Source organism: Berghia stephanieae, chromosome 2 (assembly GCF_034508935.2).
Source record: "Berghia stephanieae isolate SIO BIC M18660-M18661 chromosome 2, UCSD_Bste_1.3, whole genome shotgun sequence".
NCBI lineage: Eukaryota > Metazoa > Mollusca > Gastropoda > Nudibranchia > Aeolidiidae > Berghia > Berghia stephanieae.
In genome coordinates this window covers 108,742,352-108,770,137 of record NC_088361.1, presented here as the reverse complement: position 1 = coordinate 108,770,137, position 27,786 = coordinate 108,742,352, and the positions used below count along the sequence as shown (strand labels likewise).

The window sequence follows — 27,786 nt, the reverse complement described above, 5'->3', positions numbered from 1 at the left end:
ACAATATCTGACTCGGGGGGGGGGGGGGGAGAGAGAGAGAGAGAGAGAGAGAGAGAGAGAGAGAGAGAGAGAGAGAGAGAGAGAGAGAGAGAGAGAGATTATGTACGGGATTTTCCGATGTATCTTAAAATAGATCGTGAAAAACGACGTGTACATCATCCGACTTTTTAGCTAGTCATTTCCTCTGTTTGAGTTTGTCAACATTGTCAACAATCATTTACTCATTTTGACTGCTAGGTTGGTCCTTGGTGACATTTTTTGGTGTGAAAAGGCTATTTTTACTCAGTTTTTGCAATTTAATTCAAGGCTTGTATTTTGAATCTGTTGCTTCATGAGCAGAGGTCAACATTGCTGGCCAGCAAATGCCTGAAAAGTAATTTTTCAGCAAAATGCATCCATGGATAAGATGGTCTGCCAATTTGTTAATTTTTGTTTTCATTGTTGTTGCACCGTGCTGGACTATAACTGAATCTTCCAGAAGATCTGAGAAAGTCGATGCGACTTCTGGAGATATTCCAATTGATTCTGCGTGTGATGCGTAAGTTTTGTTGTTTTTTTTGGGGGGTGGGTTTTTTTTTTTATTTTTTATTTTTTTTTTTTTTTTTGTGTGTGTGTGTAGTGTTTTGTTTTTAAAAGTTTTCATGCCCTTCGACTTCAACTTCAACCTTTGCCAAAGTTTACCTTTTTTTTTTGTTTATTAAACTCACGACGGCGATACAAGCAAGAATTGCTTTAGTTATTTTGATATTTTTTCAAAGGTAAAATTTAATAATTAATTTTTACATAAACAGTCAGAGTCAGGTAGGCCATTAAAAATCATATTATAATAATTAATATGATACATTATTACTTTAAAATTTTGGGATAAAGTTTATAATCAGGTGAGAGAAACAAAATTCAAACTGTTTAGTAATCATTGTTGCTAACTCTTTTCATATTCATTTGACATTGGTTTCAAATGCAAGAATTACATTTAGAAATTTTGTTAAACGGTTCCAAAGTGGAGATGATTTTATTACTCAAAAGTTGACCATTTCCATTGCAAAAAGCTCAAAATCTGTGACTGGGAATTCCTCCACTGGACAGTCTCTCGATAAGCTGACTACTGTTGAAACGGGACTCTAGCATGGAGAAAAGAGGGTTGGCCACTGGCGGCCAAAATTAAACATATTGCGCCCACTTTAATCTTGATGAAAATTGGTATATAGACATTGATGATGGCAACGGTGTCCTTCCACAAGTTCCTAGCCCTACCTTCACTTTATTTATCTCAGATGTTTATTTATTCAATTTGTCAATATCTGTAGAACAAACTTTGGTTAGTGAGAGTTTAAAATCTCCTAATGTGGTCATTGGTTTGGTGTTCCTCCCCATTGTTATTGAAATGAAGTAAAAGATTGTTCAGAGTGGTATCGAGTACCAGTAAAAATAAACCGTACATATTTTGCCAAGCCAGATCCCCATCTTCTAGGCACTATTTAACCCCTATATTGTAAACAAAAACAGCTAGAGAAGTTGGGGGGGGGGGGTATGAGTGGTGGTGAAACCATTAATTTAATTTTTAATGTTTTACAAAAAAAGAAAAGAAAAGTATACCATAAAAAATAATACTTTGATAAAATTAAAAGATTTTTATTCTATATATGGAGTCCATTGGTGGTGGTGGTGGTTGGGTCTTCCACTTATTTATTTTTTCTTAGAAAAGGTTACTTTATTTTATAATGGCACTGTGAGATTTTAGTATATTTTATTCGGGTTGAGGGTTTGGTTCCTATTATTATTGCATTAAAACTTGTTGAAAATGAAAGTTGATGCTTGACTAGATAATTTGAAGGATTTTGGAGTGTTATTTAAACATTGTGAAGGAAGATTGTTGATTTTTTAAAATTAACTACAGCGCCTACAATTTTTATCTACTAAAAAACAACAATTTTTAAAAATTTTCTAGGTCTGCATTTATAACAATCATATGAATAATATGGTATAATTCATCACTATCAGAAGTGAACCAGAAAGTAAGATGTGCATGACTTGTATATACTCGCTGTTTTTACATCTAATTTTTTTGTGACAGTTGGGGCATTTCAAGAAAAAAATTATGAACGACAGTATCAATAAAATGCACATGGCACGCTGTTTATAATAAATTCTCATGATATGAAACTGTTTTTATAATTACAAAAATATTTTACTTTGAATAAAATTAAAGATATAGTTAAATAGAACACATTACAAAGAAAAAGCTGACCTATGTAGGATTAACTCCCTTAGATTTAATCTCCAATGGCTGATAAATATTTGTTTCATGATTTGAAAAAAACTGTTGGCACTCTTTTACGTCATATTTTCAAGCATTGTGTAACCGTTGGTATTGATTATGAGTAGTGGCATTGTTATTACTTTGTGTTGAGTACTTCGTTTTCATGTTCAGAACTTGAGTTTGACAATTTCGTTGCTAATCATAAATTTAAAATGTGCTTGTCATTACTATTATTTCTAGAATTTAGGTTCATTTGTGTTCATTCACAAACGTTATTACCAGACCAATTTTGATTGTTATGGCTCAAAAGATGCGTCTCGATCTATGTTAATTTCCACATTACAGTAGTATATAATTTTAATTAGAATAGATGAATGCCTGTTCATGATAGCCTTTATTTCTTTGCCAATAATGAAATAAAATTATATCATTTAATTATTTAACTTCATAGCACATAATTGTGATAATGTAAAATAATTATATTTTATTATTATTTTTATTATTATTATTATTATTTTATTTATTTATTTATTTTTTATTGGTTGCCACAGATTTTACATGTTGATCAGTACCATTGATGGAAAGATTTCAGGCCTTGACCTTCGTCAAAACGGTCAGCTGACCTGGTCTGTTGAAGCTGATCTTCGCCCTCTTGTATCCTCAAGTTTGGCAAATCTAGAGGTAATAATATTATAGTCCGTTCCACAACCCGTGCGCACGAGTTGATGGGGATATCTTCACAACCTAGTGATGGATCTTTAACTTTAATGATAATTGACTCGAACATTAGAGTTGTTAGTGATGTTAAGCGGATTTTTTTTTTTTTTTTTTTTTTTTGCATAGGTTACAGTACCATATTTTGGAATTTTTCTTCTTTGCAGTATATAATAAATGAAGGGTCTGGGGTTAGTGCACATTTGGATGATTTACATCAACAATATTATGCACAGAGAATTCTGTTGAGATTACGATCATTGAACCCCCAGAGGCTTGACCAGTGGTTTACTTTTCACATTATTCATGTGCACTACTCACTAACATTGCCACCCTGGTTTCACTTTGTACACACTAATTAATAGTTGAAAGCCAGAGGCATAGCTTACTGTTGTGACTTTTACATTCATAGAAACTGATAACAATATGGATTAATCATGTGAATATATCACAATGAGGAAAATTTACAAGTTTTTCTCCTGTATTTCTCCTGAGAGGTGAAGCGCATAATTCTTTTCATGACATGCAGCGAATAGCAATACTATTAACAGATACAACCAGGAGCTCAGAGTGGAGAGAACAAATTAATAATTATGTCATCTGAATTATCCATCTCTTGTATTTTTAAACTGTGGTTCCTATAAAAGGTATTACTGTACAAAGCTTACATGGAATCTGTTTGGTGTTAAAGAATTTTAGATTCAGTGGTATTTCACATTATTACACTCAAAGTGGCCCCCAGTGAACATACTTCAAGAATGGCAAACATGTACTGTTCTCGATGGGTGACCAGTGGGATTTCATGACATGTCTTGTGCGACCTTTATGTGTTGTCTTGCTCAACAGTTGGTTGGGGATTATGTCCTTGAAAGGCATTTCTCCTCGTCCAATCGAAGATGGGCATAAAAATTCAGAGGATCAATGTCTTTGTCCGAAAATGTATAACCATCTAACTGGTTACAATGTATTATATGTCCGTTGTCCATCAGGAAGAGATAAATTATAAATGCTGTGAGCCTATTGTCAACGCTGTCAAGTACATTTAAATCCTATCTATTATTACACTGTTTGAAACAACCATAAATTATTTGCTAGGCTACGCCTCTGAATACAACTTTTGTATGATTTTCTCCAGGGGAAAGAGAATAAACACACCATGACTGTAAACTATTTGAAGTTTCAGTCATATTTTATTGCAATCAATGAAAAGATCAAAGGAATTCACCATTGTGAGAAAACTGTTTGTTCTATCACTATGTGTATTCAAAATTTGTAATGTCACTTAAAATATAAGCCATCATGCAAAAAATCATGGCATCACATTTTGTAACTTTGGAGGAATTTGCGATATTCCATGCGCACAGATTTGGAACAGTCTATTATATAATAGTGTTCTTTCAAATTTTTTACCATCTAACATTCATTTGTAAGTGCTGTGTTGTGCACTTCATATTTTTAAGATTTTAGCTTCGGAAAAAAAGTTATCAATTGCATTTTATCACAGACTTCTCTAAGTAAAATAATAAAACATTTTTTTTTTCAGCTTGTTCGTAATGGAAAAAAGTTACGTCTTATTCCAGCACTGGATGGTGCTATTTACCAGTTTGATGGAGAAAAAGTGGAGCCAATTCCCATGTCTGCAGAAAGTCTATTGTCCTCATCTTATCAGCTGAGTGATGATGCCATGATTGTAGGAAGCAAGAGTCTGCAAAATTTTGGAATAAATTTCAAAACAGGAGAGGTGGGCAGGTGTACTTTGAAGAGTATTCCAAAATCAGTGTATATTTTCAAACCGTATGGTTGTTTTGTGTTTTAATTTTATCTATTTGTTTTTTCGTTTTTAAAAATTTATTTTAAACCTCAGGAATGAGAGGTCTGAAATTTCCTATCATTCTTCGCAAATATATTATGTTCTCCATAAGGACCCGTCGCCTCATATCTATAAAAACAGACTACACGTCACCTTAATTCATTTTTGCCACATGGTGTTCGAATTTTTAACGCACAACTGTGATTTAAATTTAATACTATCTTTTAAATATACACTCACAAGTTCGGACTAAAGGCCAGAGGTATGGCCTATCTCAATTTATTAAATTAATATATGCATGGCACGTCTGTAAACGAATTTCCATTTTTTTGGATGAATGAAGTATACATTATTATTATTATTATTATTATTATTATTATTATTATTATTATTATTATTATTATTATTATTATTATTATTATTATTATTATTATTATTATTATTATTATTATTATTATTATTAGTTCTTTGTCACTGTAACTGGATTTATAGTAATGTTCTTTTATAATTTTGTATTATATTTTATTATTTTATGGGTATGGATACAGAATCAGTATTTTTTTATTAATTTTTTAAAGACAAGACAGAATTAAAGGGATAAGGATTATTGAGTATAAATGAAGTGTTTGTTGAAGATTTCAAACAGGTGAATTTTAAGAGACACTAAGGCTGTCTTCCTCATCTGGTGTAAGAAGCAATGGTCTTTTATAATATTGGTACCCATGTAACCCAATCAGACTCATTTAATTTGTTTAGTATGACAAATTCGTCAATTTTCTGTGTATTAACAGACGTGTAGTGTGTTTGTGACCAGTATTAAAGTAAGCAGATATTAGCATTTATCTACCCATCATACATTAATGGTGATTATTATATCTATTTTGAAATGGTGCTTTTTGAAATTGCATAACACTTTTGGGTTTGGAGCAGTATGTGCTTGCCTGGGGGGGGGGGGGGGGGGATTGTTTGTTTGGATGAAAGAGAGAGAGAGAGAAAGTGGAAAGGGTAGATTTGTCTGATATGCAAGTGGTGTGATTATGCTAGCGCTTGTAAAAAGCCTATCTGTGATCATGATATAAAGAGACAATTTTAATATTAGCACTTTATCAATGCGCCAATAACTTGGTTGCTGGTTTGTTTGTTTTTTATGATCCTCAGAACTTTCAGTTATCTCTACTCTTCCAGGTTAAATTTATGTGTGATAGTGATGGCTGCAGCTCTAATCAAAGAGAAACTGAAGATCCAGGGAATGGGAGCGATGTTGTCGTGGTAACAAGAATTACACAAGTTGTACGCTCTGTTGACATCAAGAATGGTCTTGAGAAGTAAGTTTCAGTGCCATGAAATTGATACTATTGTTTTAAATTAATTTTGTATGTGTTTTTAGGAGATTGTGAAAAATGCATTTTTCTTCACAATTTATTACTCTCTCTGAGTGCCTCGAAATGGTGACTTGATGATTTGTATTGGACACTATCCATTGTACCAGAAATTTAGCATGGCTTTTAATCTCAAACATCTGTAATTTCTCTGTAACAACTGAACTTTGAAGCCTGGTACTTATAATGATTCTCTCCTTAAAATCAATTGACTATGTATACATGGCTACAACGTCAGATCAAAGGGATGACATTTTTTATTGTCAACACTGGTTTGTTCCTTCATACATCATTCCTACTTACTCATAAGTATGTGACATCAGTATAACAAAGCAGGGCTGATCTCCAAGCAAGTCCCACTCTTTGGGTTGGTTTCATTTATATAAGGTGATGGTTGTTGGTATGTGATGTCAAAGAGTAATGTTGACAGTGACAGTTTCAGTCAAGCATCTGGTTGTTTTAGTCTCCACTGGTATGAAAGAGAAGAGACTGTTTGAAGCTCTCACTCCTGGATTTTTGCATAGTTATCGTGTCGAGTTTAATCATGGAGGGGAAAAAAGAATACAGATGTGCATTAATTCTTGAAACTGGATTTAAAAATGGAGAATTGAATTTTTTGAGTACTGTTGTTGTTATTTTGAAGGTGTTGTGTGGAAATAACGAGTGGAACATAAGGGTTTTGAGTCATAGGGGCATATTTCATCTTCAGTCTTAGCTTATTCCCAACTGCGGGGCATATTAATTCGTCCTTTTACAACAGTCATTTAGGAACATAGTAGTGACACTACATCAGTGGGGACTTGCCACCTGTCCAACTTGTACCCATTGTGGTCAAGAGTCCGAAACCACAGAGCAGCTAGTTGAACATTGCGTTGTAACGAAGCTTCCAGGCGGGTTTACGACTGTGCACAATTACGGTACAAAATTTGCATCTTGGATAGATCGTCATAACATAGTAGTGTGAGCACCATTAAAGCTGCTGCCAATAAAGAGGGGCATATAAATGGACCATTTTAATTAGTTGATTGAATGGTATATTGAGAAAGCATTTGTTTGGAGCCTGTGGGATCTAATTGCTGAACGTAAGATGAGTAGAGAAAGCATAGGGAGAGAAAAGGGAGCAGCCATTTAGATTTAGGTAAAGGGTAGTGTGTCAGTTGATGGTAGAGAGGGCAGTGTTTTTAGATAGAAATCAAGGCTGTCCCAGAATATGATTAGTCTTTTTATTTTATTTTGAAAGTTTAGTTTTTATATTGATTAGATAATATAATGTCTTTATTACAGATGGAATTTCAGTGTAGGTGAACATTTATTAAGTCTTCCAAACACAGATAGCCATTCACAAATCGAAGATCATTTTGATAAACAAGCTGAGGAACTGCCCCGTTTCTTCAATGGAAATAAAGGTATTTTCAATTTGCAATTATTGTGTAAAATTCATTCTCCTCTTTGATTCTTCTTTTTTTTAAAAAGATTTTTTTTTTAATTTAATGTGGCAGATGTGGTATTTATTTCGAGAAAATTATGTATGAAGGAATTATCCTCCATTGGCCTTTTTCCATAATATTTATTGCAAACTTCCTTTTCCGAGTGATTTCTAAAATTTGCTTTAAATTCACCTGAATGTGATGATTTTAAAGATTTCGTATTATGTGTGTTGATTTTATCCTTTTTGTAACATAAATATGATTTTTAAAATATTTTTTTTTCAGAAAGGCAGTGTCCCCCCACTGATGATTTGGGTTATGAAAATTTTTTGAGACTCGTTGTTCCAGAAGGCAAAGTTGTAGCTCTGAACAAATATGATTCAAGCCGAGTGGCATGGGAACATAAGGTACAATATTTGTGTTACACTGAATTAGTTTGGTTTTATAGCAGCATTAACCAGATAGACCGATTTAGATTTTTAATGACATGATACTGGGTTGAAAAGATGATTGTATAATTTCCTTCAAGACAATTATAAAAATTATTGATTAGACAAAATTGTTTGTTTTTTTGGGGGGGTTTTTTAAATGTAGGAGGGAGGGGTTGTCTTTTTTTCCCTCAAATTTTTTATCCATAATATCAATGATAAGCAGTGAAAAAAGCAAGGAAGCGACGGACACCAACATTTTTTTAGAGATTTCCAGATAATTAAGCATAGTGATCAACTGTCATGTGAACATCCTAATTGTTAAGAGGTTCGACCTTAAGGAAAAGATGAAATCGTTGTCAGCTGACTTAATATGTATAAAATCTTCGTTTCTGTTTTAAAATTTAGTTTACAATATGATGCATTTTAGTTTGAATGAGTTCAAATTATGCTTTTTCCTTCATTTTCGTAATGTAAGATATGGTCAATCAGTAAATTAATGACAAAGCTTACATTTGTGACTCAGCAAATAAAGGTAACTATTGTACTATTGTATATCAGACGGTCTCAAGATAACTTTAAATTATTTATGCAGTTTGCTTTTTGGGAGATAGTGGTTGTAGACATCTCGATATTCTGTTTATGTTATCTGTAAATTAGCTGCTATGTTATATTTATTTTAAAAGTTGCAATCTGTTTTTCTCCCTTTCAGTTCAAGAGTCCAATTGCCAAAGCCTGGTTGTTGAGAAAGGGAAAACTGCATGCAATGAACCTCTTCACAGAGCAGCATATTCCAACCATGAGTACTTTCACTCCAGATGATATTGAAAGTGACAGCTCCACACAACCGTTACTTTATGTTGGTGAGTCATCATCATTATCGTCCAAATCATAAAATTCTATATTTAGTCTTTTTTAGTTAAAATCTATAAAGTCGATGGCCTTGGATGGAGAGTGTTATTTCTTTCTTTCTTTCCTGTTTCCAAGAAAGAATTAACACTCTCCATCCAAGGCCATCGACTCGCGAAAGAAGAAAACCCCACATATTTGGGCATACAGTTAGACAGACAACTATCTCTGAACAAACACACTCAGAATGTAAAAATCAAAGCCACAAAGAGACTCCAGTTACTAAAACGACTAGCCAGTACTAATTGGGGAGCAGACAAAAACTCGCTTCGACAACTCTATTTAGGCTATGTGCGTTCCGTCATGGACTACAATTTAGCCCTCCAAAATGTAGGTAGTAAAAACATACACAAAACCTTGGACAGAGTACAAAACCAAGCCCTTCGCTTCATCTCCGGTGCCCTGAGATCGACACCCACAGCAGCATGTGAAATACATACTAATGTGGAACCACTTGGACTTCGCAGAGAATCAGCAGTGCTTGAAATGGTTGAAAGATACAAACGAAAAGAGGAAAACCATCCAAACAGAATTCTGGCAGAGAAATGGAAACCAAGAACAAGATTAAAACAAAAATCCCTGCTACACATTGCTAACAACTTGAATGAAAGACACAGACTCCCAGAAAACAGAGAAAAATCTATTTTAATCAGTCAAAAACCTCCATACGCCGAACTAAAACTTCCAAAAATAAAGACTGACCTCGTAGAAGTAACAACAAGAAATAAAAACAAATCAGATATACAAACATTAGCAATGAAGACAATACAAGAATACCCAGACAACTGGATACATATTTACACAGATGGATCTGCCCACAAAGGAACTAAAAATGCTGGGTATGGGTTTGTAGTAGAATACCCAGATAAAACCTGTGATAAAATCCACAATTCTTGCGGAAGCTCCTGCTCAAACTACGAGAAAGAGGCAGTTGCAATAGAAGCCTCACTGCGACACCTCTCTTCTGTTTTCCAGCTAAACCCTACAAAACTTCAAAACACTGTCATCTTCACAGACTCCAAATCGGTTCTCCAAGCTCTCGATTTAGATAAACTCTCCTCAACGTTCAATAGTTTAAGATCTCAACTAGATGAATTCCTTACAACACACGGAGTAGACTAATCTCTCCAGTGGATACCGGGACATTCAAATATACCAGGAAATGACAATGCAGACAGACTAGCCAGACTCGGATCAACACTTTTACAACCATCATTTCCAGTATCCTTAGACACAGCGAAACAAATAATCAAAACAAATAAGAGAGAAGAATGGATGAACAGTTGGGCAATGAGCACCACGGGTAGATGTATGTTTTCCCATATGACCACTCCTGTAAAGACTGATTGCCTAAATAAGCTCAGAAGACACCAGCAAAGCATCATCTTTCAACTAAGAACACAACACATACCGCTCAACAACCATTTAAGCAAAATTACAAAAGACACATCCCTTCCTGCCCCCTATGTCAACACCCCAATGAAACAGTAACACACCACTTGCTTGAATGTCAACCTCTTCAAGACCTGAGATGCACATTCCTCCCACCAAATCCAAGCATCAGTAACACACTTTATAGTCACCTGGAACAACTACAAAAGACATCTAACTTCTACGTCATGGCACAAGACCGAAGGGCTAGAGCTCAGGTGGTCGCTGGTTCGGATAAGTAAGTAAGTAAGTTAAAATCTTAATAGATATTTACATTTTTTGGTTTATTGTTCATAAAAATACAAATAGAGAGCAATAAATTATGAACAATGAAAAATACTGATAAAAAAGTAATGCCGACAATATTTACCTTTTATTATATTGTAACTTTGTTTTGATAAAGACCAAACATGAATTGCAAATATTCATCTGTCTTATGTTGATATATTTTTCATTTTAGTTTTAAATGGGTGGAAGAAAAAAAAGCATCATATTTTTTTCAAGAGAATATTTTTAAAATGTCCATCTTCCTTTAGGCTCCCATCATAAGTTGTTATACATACAGCCGTCACCAGGAATGGAAGCTGTTTTAAAAATGTATTCAAGCCGGAGAATCGGCCATGTGTTTGATTCAAAGATCAAGGTAGCATGGAGACCGTATCTTAACACAGGTAAGAATTATTTTTTTGTAAAATAAAAGAATGATTTTGAAAACTACAAGCATGGAGTTTGTAGATTAGTGCTGAATATGTTTATTATTTCTTTTCGATTAGAATGCAACTTTAAAAAATTCTTTTTGAATTCTTGGGACTAAATTTTGATGGAAATAATAAGACACAATCAGCAATCATAGACAGCAATAAAGTGCTTTGTGATTAATGGCCCTCGGTTGTATCCAATGAGTAACTAGAAATTGTTTCTGTCCATTGCAGAAATTGTGATTAACTTCAACTTATTGTTCTTACTGATGATATGAATAATATTAAGAATAGAATTTACTTTCAAGTTGAAATACATTCACTTTTATGTTTTGATTAGTTTCATTTGACCTCAACGTAAATGCACTAGACTCAATGTCGATTCATTATTTCCAGCATCAGTGCGTACACCAATCTTTGGAGGAAATAGGCAGCAGGTTGTTGACAGTAAAAGAACAGGGAAAAAGCAAGATAAGGGGAAAAACTCTCTTGCAGTGTGGCATGAAGAATATCCTTTTGGTAAGCTGATCCCCCCCACACCCTCCACACACACACACACACGCGAAAAAAAGGACGAAAAATTTAAAAAACTTTTTTGTGTGTAATAAAATTTTTTTTTTTTTTTTTTTTCATATTTGACTTTGAACTGCTAGACATTTTCTGATATTTCTTTTATTTGTATCACCACTTATTCTTAAAGTTTGATTGATTTACCAATAGAATCCTTAAGATTAAGTCTGCAAAATAGATCTGGTTCTATACAATTGATATTTTAACTTATGTTGGTTAAAAGTCTGATTAATTCTATTATAGAAACCTAAATCATAAAATATCAAATACTTTGTCATTATTTAATTATATCTGTACGTATATTTGTTTTTTACAATGTTCAAATACCTTTCTCAAAAGGAAATTGTTTAAATCTTGAAAGCGTATTCTTAACTTAGTTGAGACTTTGAACAGAGAACTGTTTTGGCAATGCTCTCCCATTTGTTCCCTTGATTTTTGATATTATTGTGTGCACTGTCATTTTTATGTTTCCTAGGTCATGTATGTTATAGGTGTTATCCATTTTGATTAAAGAAAGTTTTATTTTTCTTGTCTCATACAATTTGTTTTGGTTTTCTATTTTTGACTCTAGATACTGGATATTTTCTATATCCTGAATTCAAAGATGCACGGTCAGTCAAAAAGCCAATGCTGCTTGAGGATCTTCGGCGTAAGCTTGACAGTTCATTGAGCAATTACCTTTGGAATTTTAGGTAATCATGAGAGATTTTATGATTGTTTTAAATAGAAAACTATGAGTAGACTTCACAATCTCAACTTGATTTTCTACAATGTGGAGAGTCATTTTCAAAAACTCATCCTTTTTTTTTTTTTTTTACTCTTCGAGATTTAAGATTTCAATTAAAACGGAAACTTTACTTTAATTGTCAATTGATACAAGAATTTCTTTTAATTGACATCAAATTGAGGTTTAATCCCAATGAATTAAGATGCCGAAAGATAGATTCAAAGTAAAGTGATCCTCACTATCTCAAAAAGAGATGAGTTTTAGAAGATTACGCTTCATATGCCCCCAAATGTTATTTCTTCCATGATTTGATATGTAGTAAGGAAAGTATGTCATTTATTTAGATGATATTGATTTAGATATTTCCTATTTTGTTTGTCCGAAATAATCCAAAGATGATTCATACCAGATCAAAACACACAATTATAGAACAAGCACAAACAATGCAACATGCAATTAGGGATGGGGTCAATAGTGGCCTGTCAAATTATACACCAATTATCCAGTGTTTATGTCATGTTTTGTCTGCAGACAGCAATAGTGTCTGTATTCATTGTCCTCAACGTATTTAGCTTATCTTTCTCTCTTATTACAGGATCAGGGTGTTATTTTCTAGCCATATTTTGAGGTTTTTACTGATATAAAGTGTTCTCTCTAGTTTGTGATTCCTTAATTTAGATTATCCTGAAATCCAGATAAATTGATAAGAACACCCAATCATTTGTATATTCAATATTTTTGCTGTACAAAAACAGATTATTTTCCCAGGGACACGATGAAAAGTCCAAAATATATATTTTTATTTTCCCTGACAATGACTGCTTACCATTGCCCGACTTTCAAAACATACAATGTTATTGATATGGGCTTATTTACTTAAATCAACGACATCACTATGATGCCATTTATTTTTTTGTTCAAAGCAATTCTTTGCATTGTTTTGAGTGTTTTCTATTTGTCCATGTTGAATAATAAATAGAAAAAAAAAAAGAATTAATTATGGGATGCAGTTAGTGAAAGAGTTGCTAATGAATATTGATTTTTGATATAACATTATCATCCATGTTGCTTGTATCTGGATGAGACTTGTGGATCTCAAACTAAGTACTTTGATATTGTGCTCTGGGAATCTACATCTGTTTCCTATTTGAATCAATTCCCCTTTGTCTTAGCTTTTCTTGGGTGCTTTAATTGTAATTCTATTACTTTTCTTAACCCATTTTCTTCCTCTTTACCGGCACTGATATGACCTAAATGTGTTGCAAGCGCCGTAAAACCCTTAAAAACATAACAAAAAGAGCTTATTGTGTTATCAAAGTAAAGATTAAAAGTGCGGCTATGTGGTCTAGTGGTATGACACTCGCTTTCAGATCGGAAGGTCCTGGGTTCGAGCCTCGCTCGGCGCATAGTTGAGTCCTTGGAGAAGGCTCTTTACTCACATTCTCTCACCGTACTCAGGTGTAAAATGAGTACCTGTCCGCTAACAGCGTTGTCTCTGTCCCAAAAATTTGTAATATCGCCTGACAGGCGTCATGTCTCTTCCTACATGTTATGTGTTGCTGTTGGCCAGGGACCCCTTGTAAAGCACTTTGAGCACGTTTAGTGGATATTGCGCTATATAAAAGCTCAAGTTTTTTTTTATTTTTTTTTTTTATTTATTTATTTTTTTTTTTAAAGATGGTTCTGACCGAAATAAATGTGATCAGCATCCCATAACTGTTTCTTTTATCTTCAATGAATAGCTTCATATATTGTATGTCCCGAATTTTTCTCATCTATTCCTTTCACTTTCAGGAAAGAGATTGTTGTCTTTGTTGCCTTCACTGTTGTGTTAAGTCTGGCCATTGAATTCCTCATGACAAACATTCTGTTTCCAAGACAACAATTGACAATTGACACAAAGTCATCAGTGAGTATCTGGTTCAGAAAGATTCGATTTGAAAGAAAATAGTGAAGAAATGTGTGTGTGTGTGTGTGTGTGTGTGTGTTTGTGTGTGTGTGTGTTGTTTTCCTCCTTTTTTTTTTGGCGGGGGGGGGGGGGGGGGTTGAGATAAATTTAAGGTCTCATTATGCACTAGATGCCAATACAGAAAGTTATTATAAAACCTCATGCATAATCATAATTAATAGTCTGTAGTCATTTTGATTTTACATTTCCCTTTTTTTCAGAATGACAAATCCAACTCTGAGTCTGAAACCCAAGCATCACTGATTTCTCAAGAGTCATCCTCGTTGTTGTCGACTGGAAGCTCTTCTTTGGAAGATTTTGTGTCCAGGTGTGTTTGTGGTTTAACAGAAATAAATATTTTTTTAAAAACCCATAGAAATTTATCTTATAAATAAAATTTTTGATATAATGGAATATGTAATTGATGGGGAAAAAACACACATATTTATCGTAATGTAATCACATACCAGTTTTATGAATATAGTTTGATTTTAGATTTCAACTCAATTTGTTCTTAATTAATTCTTTTTTTTTTTCAGATTTGAGACTGACTTTGATTGTGTTCAATGTCTGGGCAAGGGCGGCTTCGGGGTTGTCATGGAAGCTGTAAATAAAGTGGACGACCAGCACTATGCTGTCAAAAGGATAAAACTACCTAGAAGGTTTGGCAAATTATTATTGTCATTATTATTTATTATTATTATTATTATTATTATTATTATTATTATTATTATTATTATTATTATTATTATTATTATTATTATTAATTATTATTATTATTATTATTATTATTATTAATGTTATTATTGATATGATCATTATCTATCTTGTAGATATTATTGCTGTCTTATCTGGGAACTCTACAAAATTGCAATCACATGGAGTAATATAACATTCTTTTGCAAAGTTCAAATTTTGGATTAGGATTCTACTATCGAGCTATTTTTGACATGTGCAATTCTTAGGGTAAAGAAAAGATTGTGCACCATTTTGAAAAAACTGAAAATCTTCAATTTCCACAGTGAAGGTGCTAAAGAAAAGGTTTTGCGTGAAGTCAAAGCTCTGGCCAAGCTTGAACATGTGGGAATCGTTCGGTACTTTAATGCATGGGTTGAGTCACCCCCAACTGGATGGCAAGAGGAGAAGGATTTAGATCTAGGGCTCAGGTAACTTGTTTTCTTTTTATTGAGATAGATTGGGAGGATTTTAAACAAAATAATGCATAGAACCTCTTTGATCACAATAATTTACAATTGAGAAAACGGTAATGATTCAAAGCTTAATTGCTTAATGAGTTCAGTTTGATTTTATTTTGTTTTTAATTTGAGATTGTTGATGCTTCACTTGCATTATGAAAAGTGTGGCCATGTGGTCTTGTAGTCTGTCACTTCCTATGGTCCATATTCAGAATCCCGCTCTGAGTGGCACATAGTTGACTCCTTGGTAAAGTCTTTTTGCTCACATTCACTCACTAAATTCAGGTGTAAAATGAGTGCGTGGCCATTATCAGTGTTGTCTCTGTCGGAAAAAAAAAATTATAATATTGCTACAGGTGTCATGTCTCATCACACATATTAAGTTTATTGCTGTCTGAGGACCCCTTGTAAAGTGCTTTGAGCATGTTATACATTCTATAAATGCACAAGTTAAAAAAAATCAACTCCCATAACCTTTACAGAAGGGGTTAGGATTTACTCTTATTAATATTACCATTTTCACCAAATGTCAGTAACAGCAATGCAATTTGAGTTTCAATATAATTTTGCAATCACTGCCTTTTGATTAAAACGATAAGATCCGAAGTTATCACCAGATAAACAGTGGGAAGAATTACGACTTGAATCAAATGGTAAAGTCCTACCTTAATGTATTAATTACAAGGAGTTATTGGAAGTGAAGTTTTCATATTTCTCTTATTTAATTTTGATGCAATGATAGTTTGTATGAAGCATTCTCTTCTGGTTCAAACAATAGCTTATAAGAATAAGAAAATTGATGGCAGTTCATTACGAAATAAGTAAATCAGGGGCAATGGAATAGATCAGGCCTGTAAATCTTCTGTCTATTGTCGGATTTCCGACAGTACGATTTTGCTCTATAAGTGCTAAAAAAAAAAAAGATAATAGTAAAAATAAAATTCCTAACGCCAAAGAACAGAACCAATAAAAAAGAAAATAAAAGACTTTTATTTCGTTCCTCGAAAAAATTAGATTTTATTCCGTTTCAAATGCCGACTTTAAAAACACAACAAAAAAACTTTTTATTTGTCGCATCAAAGACAAAACATGCCGCCTATAATGTTATCATGCCACCTACATGTTCCGCTAGACGTAGATGTATTCACTGCCTGGCTACTGTGCCACAGCCAGCGAGAGAGAGGTTGCGAAGTTCCCGCGAGTCGACTTCACACACACACACACCTAGTCAGTAAATAACGCACACACAGAAGTGTGTCGAACCGGACCGGAAGGTTTCTCTATATTTTGCTACCGACACACATGCATATCTCCGGTTCTCATATCGTTTTCTGTATATTCTATTGGTTCCGTCCCGATGTGAGACGGAAAAAAAATAATGCGAAATAATTATTTTTCTTAGAAAGCTCTCACACCACCGCACCACCTCCTCTTCTTCTCTTCTTCTTTTCTTCTTCTTCTTTCTTCTTCTCTCTTCTTCTTCTTCTTCTTCTTCTCTTCTTCTTCTTCTTCTTCTTCTTCTTCTTCTTCTTCTTTCTTCCTTCTTTCTTTCCCTTCTTTCTTCTTCTTCTCTCTTCTTCTTCTTCTATAAGAATTAATCCAAATAAACGAAAGAATCAGCGTAAACATTTAACACAAACAGGAACGAAGATACGCAGCTTCCCCTAGACGTCTAGATACACATCCTTCAAAAGGGTAGGAATTGTTCTCTTCCTTTCATTTTACAACTAACTCAGACCTGGGACCTCAAACAATTGGGATTTTTTTTTTTTTTGTACCATAAAATAAGGACTTCGTTATAAATAAGTAGGCGAAAGTGACATTATTTGACTAGTCAATTGACATGTCATATCTGTGTTGTGTCCATATTTTTGTCCTGTTGTGTCTATTTTCGCGTGTTCAAAAAGTTCCAACAATTTTTTCACCAACCATTTACAGGCCTGATAGATGCAACCTCCACAGGGCCACTTTGCCAAGACGACCTTATGATTCATGGTTTTCTTGGGGCATCTTATAAGAAGATGACTGAAGAGTAATTTTTATTTATTTATTTTTTTTTTTCTTTCCAGTGATGCATCCCAACAAACTGTAACACACCTGACAACCTCTCCTGCACCATCTAAATATTCCAGTCACGTGAAGAGAATTGGCAAAAGGAAGTCTTTACCGGTTGACACAACAAGGGAGAATAGTAGTGATGAAAGCAGCCCTCATGGTGACTGCCACCAGCTTCTTGATACAAACACCAATACTGATTCAATCATATTTGCCTATGAGGATTCCGCCAGGCATTTGCCCGGGAACAGACTCACAGGAAGTGGGAGTGGGGAATTCACAGTTCATTCCAATATCAGTGACTCTGGAACTTCTTCAGATGGCACGGGATTTTCATGTTTAAAACATTCTGTTGTGGATGTTTCAAAGCAGTCTTATGTGATTGAGGATGAAGAAAGTCACAGCTGTTCTAGATCCAGTGTTCCATTTTCTAATTATTCGATGAGCTCTGCTGACTTGCCTGATAGGAATGATGACTGCAGTGTGGATAGTGTTGTATTTGGTGATGAATCAAAATCTTTAAATATGAATTGTAATAAAGTTTCTGAGATACATTTTACCCTTTCATCTGGTGATAACAAATCTGAACAAACAGGCCAAAAATCTGAACACCAAGGAGCTAAATTTTTTCTATATATTCAGATGCAGTTATATAGAAAAGACACCTTAAAGGACTGGCTCCACAACAATACTTTAAACAGAAACCGTGCTGAATTAATGGACATTTTTGATCAAATTTTATGTGCTGTAGATTATGTACATTCCTGTGGTCTCATGCACAGAGATCTAAAGGTAATTTTTGTTGGTATTCTTTTAATTTTGTAATTGATTAATATGTAGTAATATATATAAATGATATGAAACAAAAAGAATGTCATTTTAAAGTAATTTGGACTCAATACTTCTGTTTCAAACAGGAAGGTGTTTATCCATGTTAATTTACAATGGAAGAAACCTTTATGATTTGAGACTGTACTTTTACTTACAAATATAATGAAAGTTGTGCTCTTCAGCAGAGGAATGAAAAAGAATAAATATATTGTCAGGATCCAAAAAAAAAAAAAAAAATTCCTATTCTCTTTTTTTGCTTCTCATTGAGACCTTATGGTTTAAAGGACTATAATTGTTAACAAAGTCTCTTTAAACAAGGTGGCCATTCTGACATGTGTGTGTTGTCTGTATTGTTTATACACGCCACGATTTGCCGTATTCTCTATGCACAGTCAAGTGTATCCTCACACTAGTGATCTGGCGAGGCCACTTCCATGCTCCCTGCTCAAGGCCTCTTCTCCACTACCCACATCCTCATTGTGTTTGGTCTAAGTGAATTATCGACTATACATTTTTTTTTCTTTTTTTTCTTTTTTTTAAAAATAAGACATGATTTTTAAATAATAAAGTAATAAGTGTAATTCCACATATATGCCTTTTTTGTTAGCCATCATTATTTTGTAGAAATGTGGATTAAAAGATATGGCTTTTTGTTTTTTTAACTTTGATTGCTGAATATTTCTTTACATAAAATAATTTTTCAATGGATTTTCAGCCCTCCAATATATTCTTCTCATCTGATGGAGTTGTCAAAGTTGGAGATTTTGGGCTTGTCACTCCTCTCAGTGTCCAGGAAGACGAGGAAAATTGGCGAGGTGACAGCCCTTTACAAAATGGGCAAACGCACACTGCTGATGTTGGTACAACTCTCTACATGAGTCCTGAGCAGGTTTGGTCTTTTCCTTTATTTGGAAACCGTGATTCATGATGAATATCCATGATATATTTTATAAGGCCCATTGAACTTGATTTCATCCTAGTTTCTGTATCATTAAATTGACAGTAACAAATTCTTGCAATCCTTTGGAAAAATACACAAGTCTATCTCAGAGTACTTTCTACTTGATCCAACAGAACAAGCAACCATCACTGCAAGGAGACGCGTTTTCAATCTCTGGTTGAGTTGAGGTGTTATCATTATTTGATTTTTAAAATATTTTTTTTACCTAGCTGTCTAATCAGCTAACTCGTAAAATAATGTGGATGCAGTTACTTTTACAATGTCTATTTTGAGATTCTACATTATTTTGATCTTCGGTCTTTTAACTTCACAGATCCTCCTTAGTCAATAAATGTAATTTTGATGTTTCCAAACATAATTTAGTCTTAAATTTCTATTTTATTCCAATGAACCTTGATTATATTTACAGCAAAAGTTATGCTTTTTCCTCTTTTTGACTTGGAGCTCAAGGAGAATGGTTTTGCATCAGATAGATATTGATATATAACATATTTGATTTTATTTTCAGATGGCCAGAAAACCTTACAACCTAAAAGTGGATGTGTTTTCCCTCGGTTTAATATTCTTAGAATTATGTATGCCATTTTCAACCCAGATGGAGAGAATAAGAACACTGCAAGATGCCAAAAATCATTTTCTACCGGAAAGGTTTGAAAGAGAGTTGCCAATTGAGGTACGAACTTTTATTTTATATTTATTATCATTTCATCTATTGTCAGGGCAAGGAACCAGATAGACTTTATAGCAGTATCATCAAGATTCAGAAATGGCATATTAAATTGCAAAACCTACCCAGGCGCCGATGTAGACAGTGACCATGTCCCAGTTGTTTGTACAGTAAGGATAAAGTTTAAAGCTATTCAGAGAACAGCTGGTAGAATAAAGAGGGATTACAGGTTATGCAAAGACAATGGCATACAAACAAAAATGAGAGAAGAATTTGAAAATGCACTCATGATACAAAGCCAAAGTGAACCTGATAACGAAAAATGTGAAAAACAATTTGATATATTCCAAAAGTGTGTCAAAGCAACTACAGAAAAGCATTTACCAATAGCTCAAACAAACAGCAAAAAGGAATGGATGACAAATGAAATTCTAAACCTATTTGAAGAAAGACGAAAATGCAACAGAGGGTCTGCAGAATACCAAACATTGAACAACCACATTAAATCCAAATGCATCGAGGCACACGAGAACTATCTAGACTGGAAATGCTGCGAAATCGAAAGAGAATACAAACCCAACCCCCAACAAGCTCACCAAAGAATAAAAGAACTATCAGGGAAAAGGAAAAGCAAAGCAGCAGGAAGTTGTATCCAAAACAAACAAGGGGAACTGCTATTTGAAGAACAACATATAGAAAGCCGATGGGTAGAATACATAGGCGAACTGTACAATGATCCAAATAGAAATGAACCACCACTGAAATTCAAAGAACCATTAAGCGGACCAAACATCACCAAAAGTGAAATTGAACATGCCATGGAACGAATGAAGGATGGTAAAGCAACAGGCCCTGATGAAATATCTGTAGAGGTATTAAAAAGCCTAGGAGATCTAGCAATTGATGAACTTCACATATTATTCAACAATATATACAATACTGGGAAAATTCCAGAAGATCTCTGTAACTCTATTTTCATAGCAATACCAAAGAAAGCAGGTGCAGTCAGATGCGAAAATTTTAGAACTATAAGTTTAATAAGTCACATCAACAAAATACTGTTGCGTATAATTATCAACAGGCTAAGGAATAAGATTAACCCCGAAATCGCAGAAGAACAATATGGATTCCAACCTGACAGAGGGACAAGGAACGCAATATACCTCCTCCGTGTTTTAAGTGAAAGAGCTATACAGGTTCAGACCCCACTATACCTCTGTTTTGTCGACTACAAAAAAGCTTTTGATAGAGTACGCCACGAAGAAATACTAAAACAACTGCACTCCATTGGCGCTGATGAGAAAGACCTCAGACTCATGCAAACATTATACTACATCCAGCAGGCATCTATCAAAATCGGAAACTCTACAGGAAATTCCATTCCTATTAAGAAAGGAGTCCGTCAAGGGTGTGTTGCCTCACCAGATCTGTTTAATCTATACCAGGAAACAATCATGAGGGGCATAAATAATATGGAGGGAATAAAAGTAGGAGGTCACAACATAAATAATATAAGATACGCAGACGATACGGTACTCATTGCAACATCAGAAATCCAACTTCAAAAGATTGTTGACAAAGTGGTAGTAGATAGTGAAGCCAAGGGAATGGAAGTGAATATCACCAAAACAGAATGCATGGTAATACAGAAAAACCCCGAAAACAACAACACCTGCAATATAACGATTCACGGCGAGCAGCTTACCAACGTAGAAAGTTTTAAATACCTAGGTTCAATAGTGACAACAGATGGAAGATGTAACCGAGACATACGAGCAAGAATAACTCAAGCCAAACAGGCCTTCATGGACCTGGGAAACATTTTGAAAAACAAACAGATGTCGTTCGGGATTAGATTCCGAGTCTTGAAGTGCTACGTGTGGCCAATCTTGTTTTACGGATGCGAAAGCTGGACTACAAATGCAGAAACACAAAAGAACATTGAAGCTTTTGAAATGTGGTGCTTGAGAAGGATGCAGAGAATATCGTATACCGCACACAAAACGAACGAAGAAGTGCTAAAACAAACATACCAACAAAGGAAACTAATGCCCTTAATAGTGGATCGACAACTATCCTTTTTCGGACACATAGTAAGGAAAGATAAGAATGAATACCTGGCAAGTTGTGGAAAAATACCTGGTAAACGCGCCCGGGGGAGACAAAGAAAAACACTCATAGACCAACTGAAGGGCTTCACCAACCTAACAATCCAAGAGCTGTTTGAAAAAGCAAGAGACAGGGAGGAATGGAGAGAGATAATTCATGCAGTATCCGAAGCCTGGACCAGGCATGGAACCTAGAAGAAGAAGAAGAATTGTCAGGAGACTCAAAATTATGATCACCATTTTCATGCATCAAAATTTCAAACTCCGTTGCCCTCTCCCTTGTGGACTTTTACTCAATTTTAAAATGGAATTTTATTTGAAACATTATTGGCGTTTATTTAAAGGAAGTAAAATATGTGTTAAGTTAACAGGTTTTTGGGGATTTAAAAAAAAAAAAAATTTAAGGGAAATTATTAGATTTCCTCATTTACAACAAATAATCATAATTTCATTGCTCTCATTCTGTTTTTTAAATTGTTTTTTTTTAGTTTTTTGTTTCTTAGTTGTTGGTTTGTTTTTTAAAAATCTTATTGTCTCCTACATCAGAACAATCTGTTTGTGTTACTCTCATGATTTTCATATGTATATGAGTGTGTGTGTGTGTGTGTGTGTGTGTGTGTGTTCTGTTGTAGTTCTTTTTAAAAGTATTATTTTTTTCTGAACTTTTTACTTCAACCAGTGTGAGCTAGTGAGAAATATGACATCAGAGGCCCCATCCCACCGCCCAGACATCAAGGAAGTCATGAATCATTCCTTGCTCAAAGAACTTGCTCCAACAAGATATACTCACCACCCTCGAACAATATCCAATGATAGTAACGAGCCGTCCAGTCTTCCTGTTTCCGAATGAAAAACTGTGTTTTCTGTTGTTGTTCTTGTTGTTTTGTTTGATAAATAATTTGTTTAATGAAGAGGGAATAAATAAAGGTCTGCTGTAACAATGTGTTATTTACAGTATTAAATCATGACACATTAACATTATTGCCTGTGACTTCATATATGCCTTTCCACTATGACTTGTAGATAGATTGTACATGAAGTGCAAAACAGGGTTAACTAGAATTACTGTTGGATTATATATTTTTTTTCATTGACATCACAAATACATTTTTTCACTCAATTATTCCGAACCTGCAAAACAGGTTTCTTCAGATGACATTATTGTTGCATCAGAATGGAACAAAAATATGAGTCGGTCCATTAAATTTTTTTTTTTTTCAATTTTATGAGTTTACAATTTGAAGAGTTCAATATTGCTTTTATATATGGTTACAGTATTGAATGTAGATCTTACAAATGTTCTTAAATTCAAAACCTCTTTTCATATCACAACTTTGATTATAATTTTATAGTATTGAACTACTTAGTTACGGTATCTGTTCAATATATTATTTCCGTCTGACAATCTTTCTCTCAGGATATCACTTTCTCAGACACCTATGTTAAGTTCTTTTTACATTTGATACTATGTCACAATGTCTTTAAACATTGGTAAGTTATTAGTTTGTATCTTTATATTATCTGTTCCATTAAGAGCCACATTTTCAAATTTCTCATTATGGATATCTCAGATATAAATGACAGGATCGCAACAAATTCTAGTCTTACAAATATTTCATTTCTGCTATTAAATCTTAACTTTACTTACCATATTTATAAGTGAGAACAAGCATTTATTACAGTTTTAAAATTAATTTTTTTTAATCTTCACAATATTAGTTTTATACTTTGTTATACAGATCTTCTGATTTCTTGAAATAATTAGGAAGTGTGCACTGTCTGTCATCACAAAATCCATTGTTTCTTTACCTTTCTTTCTAATTTGCCCTTTGATAGCAACTCGTTAAATTAGATAAATTCTCTTCATATATTTTACTGGCGTACCTCAGTTATAAAATTGGTTTCCCCAATACAATAACTATGCATCGTGATTAGGATCTTTCCTAATTTTTATTTGTTATAAACTTTTTATTATTTCTTAATTGGTTTACTAAGAAGTAAAAAGGAAAATTAGCCTTTGGCATCTGCTGGACCCCAAAAGCATGGTGTTTTAATATTTTTTGCCATAGATGATTGCAATTAATACTTCCTTATCTTTGTATAAGGTTCAAATTTTTAAAGTATGTTTTAAAACAAAAAATCACATGCTTTGATCTGTGTTTTGAAACTTGCGTGTGAATTCGATTGAAACTTGGCAATGCTACTCTGATTACAAAAAAAACTGTTTTGAATTAATTTTTGGAGACAAATAATCAATTCATTAGTCATTAGTAAGTTACGAGGGCTCTTTCATAATTAACCGAAAAATGCCTGTAAAATCCGCGTTTTTTATGCTATCAACAAAATTCTTGCACGTGTTCATACCTTGACTCGTCCTTTATTTCTCTACGTAACAGCCAAGTCTGTCGACACACTTCTGCCAACGCCGCACCATGGAATAGATACCCTCTCGGAAGAAATTTCCGTCAAGGTTTTGTAGCCATTTCTGCACATGGTCAACAAGCTCTTCATCGACATCAAAGCGCTTTCCTGCCAGCTCACGTTTCAGTGGCCCAAAGAGGTGATAATCAGATGGTGCGAGGTCTGGACTGTGTGGTGGGTGTGGCAAAATCTCCCATCCATATTTCTCTAGCCAACCTTGCGTCACTCGTGCTGTGTGGGGTGTAGCGTTGTCGTGTTGCAAAATGACCCCGTTGGTCAACTGCCCTGGGCGCTTTCTGCGAATAGCCTCCCTAAGCTTGTCAAGAGTTTGGCAGTACCTTGCAGCATTGATTGTTTCTCCAGGTTGTAAGGTTTCGAACAGAATAACACCACGACTGTCCCAGAAAACAGTTCCCATTATTTTCTTTGCTGACCGCATGACTTTGAATTTCTTCGCGACAGGTGAGGATGGATGTTTCCATGTCATCGAATCTTGCTTTGTTTCTGGGGTGCAATGGTGCAACCAAGTCTCATCACCGGTGACTATGCTGTCAAGAAAAGTCGCATCGTACCCTAGAAAGTCTCCGCCGGCGTTGGCAGTATGCCCGTGAATCCTGCGTGAGCTCTTGCTTCTTCTCGAAAGTTCCCTGCAGATGTCCAATCTTTGTTCTTTATGATTGTCTGTCAATTGCTTAGGAACCCATCTTGCGCTGACTTTTCTGTAGCCAAGTTCATCAAATACAATTCTATGGGCAGAAGTTTCCGAAATTTCAAGACTGCTTGCGATTTCATGAAGTTTCAACCTCCTGTCTGACAAATAAGCTCATCAACTCGCTTCACATTGTCTTCTGACGTCGCAGTTATCGAACGCCCTCTCCCTTCCCTGTCTGTCAAGTCGGAATGGCCGGCTTCAAACAAATTACACCAGTGATAGACTTGTGTACGGCTTATAACATGCTCACCATATACACTCTGAAGTTCTTTATGAATTTCGGTAGGATTCAGACTTTTGGCGTTCAAAAAACGTATTACAGCTCTGATTTCCTCCTTTGACCAAGTTTCAAGGTAGGCCGCCATCTTTAAAATCGTCTAGAAATTCATTGTGCAAAATGATGCACTTCATAATTTCTGGGAATATCCGTAAGGAAATAAGGAATATCATGTCGTTTACAGAATTAAAAAATCTCCACTGGTTGCTGAGCAATGGGCATTTTTCGGTTATTTCTGAAAGAGCCCTCGTAGCTTGTTAATACGATATGAAATACTCAGGAGAAACTTAGTTCAAAAGTTACGCAGCTGTACAGGGGACATTGATTACAACATAATGTCATATGTAAAACACATGCACGTACCCTTTCAGAACTTGGTACAAATTATTTTTGACAAATTTTCACTCTCAAAACCTTCACAATTTTCAGTGGTGCATTGTCTTTCTTTGAATCATTTAAAACAATGAGTTTTGAAATGTAAAATCATCACAGGGCAAAACATTGATATAAGTATTTTTAAAAAGAGCCCAAACGAGGATGTCTATTTCATAGCGTTGAAACTATCAATGTTACAATCAACATATAGAAAAAAGTAATAAAATAAGGAATAAAGCTGTGGGGTTCAAGGGTCATGGACCATCACTTTGAGAATTATTGTACCACACCTCTGAAAATAAACAACATAACATTATGTTATACGTCATTATGGTAAAATTCTGTTATTCAGGTGTGATTAAATAGTAAACACCGCCAATATTAAAGGAATTTGAAATTGCATAATAACTGATGAAAATACAGATTTAATCTTTTAGATTCACAATGTTTTAAAAAAATCTAAGACTACATGCAAATTATCATGCAAAGCTGTCAAACAGTCGATGAGACATTGAGCAAATTGCGTGCACTTGACTCTTGAAAACTATCTTTAGTAAAACTTCTGTATAAAACAATATCAACCTCAATCTTTAAATCTTTTTGAATAGATGAAAAGTTATGATTTCTTAAAATCAAAATACTAATTGTTGAGGGGTTTAGGTGTCCAAATTAATTAAATACAAGATAAATAAGTTCTGACCGACTTCAATCTTGTTTTAGCACAGGCTCATGTATCCCATTCTCCTTTACTGATTTCTGGGAATTAGTTCTTTCTAATTGCATAACTGTCTAATTAGGCAATTTATTATTATTTTTTTTCTTCCCATGTCGATGACAGATATGATATTTTGCTCTTTTATGCATAGGCTGATATATAATTTGGATCTGATCATGTAATATATTGATATTAGACTTCCACTTGCGGTCACCTTACTGTTTACATAGAATGACTTCACACCGTTGTTATAATTGTCTTTCATTAATTTTTTATAAGATTATTTTTTAATTATATATTTGCTTTGAAAGAAAGATAGTGATATAAAATTATATTAGAGTTTCGTGGTGTTTACTCGACAGAATATTACTACATGGAGCCGGAGTTTAGCCCAGTTTCTGTACTCTTGGAACTCAGTCATACTGGGTGGGGTTCCTGACCTCCCATAGTGGGCAGGGGGGTACTTGCTGTGTCTTCTATCCCCTTATATCTGTTTTCCAACATGCTCTCTGTCTTTGTTTTGGTATGAGATTGCTTGGTTTTGTCCCGACCCTGGCCGGAGTCCTAGCTGGGAGGGAAACAGTCAAATGCATAGTTATTGTTTTGGGAGATGATATTTTTTTCCTTGTAAATCATCTCTCTGTGTTATGTATTATTATATTTGTTATTTTTGTATTATGTATAATGTAAGCATTTGAGTGTATTCCTCTTTGTTGGATTTTGTGCTTGTGTCTGGATGAGACTTATAGGTGATCTCAAACTAAGTACATTGATGGTATGCTCTTGGAATCTACATCTGATCCCTATTTGTTCCCAGTTCCCCTTTGTCTTACTTACTCTCGTGTGCTTTAATTGTAATTCAAGAACTTTTTACTATCCCATTTTCTTCCTTTTTACTGGCGCTGATATAACCTAAATGTGTTGCAAGCGCCGTAAAACCCTTAAAAACATAAAACATAAATATAGCCCAGTTTCTGTACTCTTGGAGCTCAGTCATAATTGTTTGTCACCCTAGGATCGGTAGCAAGTCTATCTCGTTGACTTCCAGCAACAGAATCACTGCAAACAGATAGAGGTGTTGGAAAACCCTGCCTGACTTTAGGAGCAATATAAGTACTTTTGCTTATAGTTATAAGGCGAGAGCCCTACCAATTGCACTGTCATTAC

The 27,786-nt window shown here is 34.4% G+C and overlaps 1 protein-coding gene across 1 annotated transcript; it reads left to right on the top strand.

Moving 5' to 3' along the window:
• The first annotated feature begins 161 nt into the window (after positions 1-161).
• On the top strand, positions 162-23,054 carry LOC144966201 (eukaryotic translation initiation factor 2-alpha kinase 3-like). The gene is made up of 18 exons (XM_078902368.1): positions 162-538; positions 2,812-2,941; positions 4,518-4,715; positions 5,970-6,109; positions 7,448-7,569; positions 7,876-7,997; positions 8,731-8,881; positions 10,895-11,029; positions 11,453-11,575; positions 12,198-12,318; positions 14,148-14,262; positions 14,523-14,629; positions 14,841-14,963; positions 15,324-15,467; positions 17,567-18,344; positions 19,099-19,272; positions 19,853-20,017; positions 22,799-23,054. Exons 1-18 carry the CDS (start codon positions 390-392, stop codon positions 22,967-22,969), a joined length of 3,168 nt encoding a protein of 1,055 aa, XP_078758494.1. The 5' UTR covers positions 162-389; the 3' UTR covers positions 22,970-23,054.
• The last annotated feature ends 4,732 nt before the right edge of the window (positions 23,055-27,786 follow it).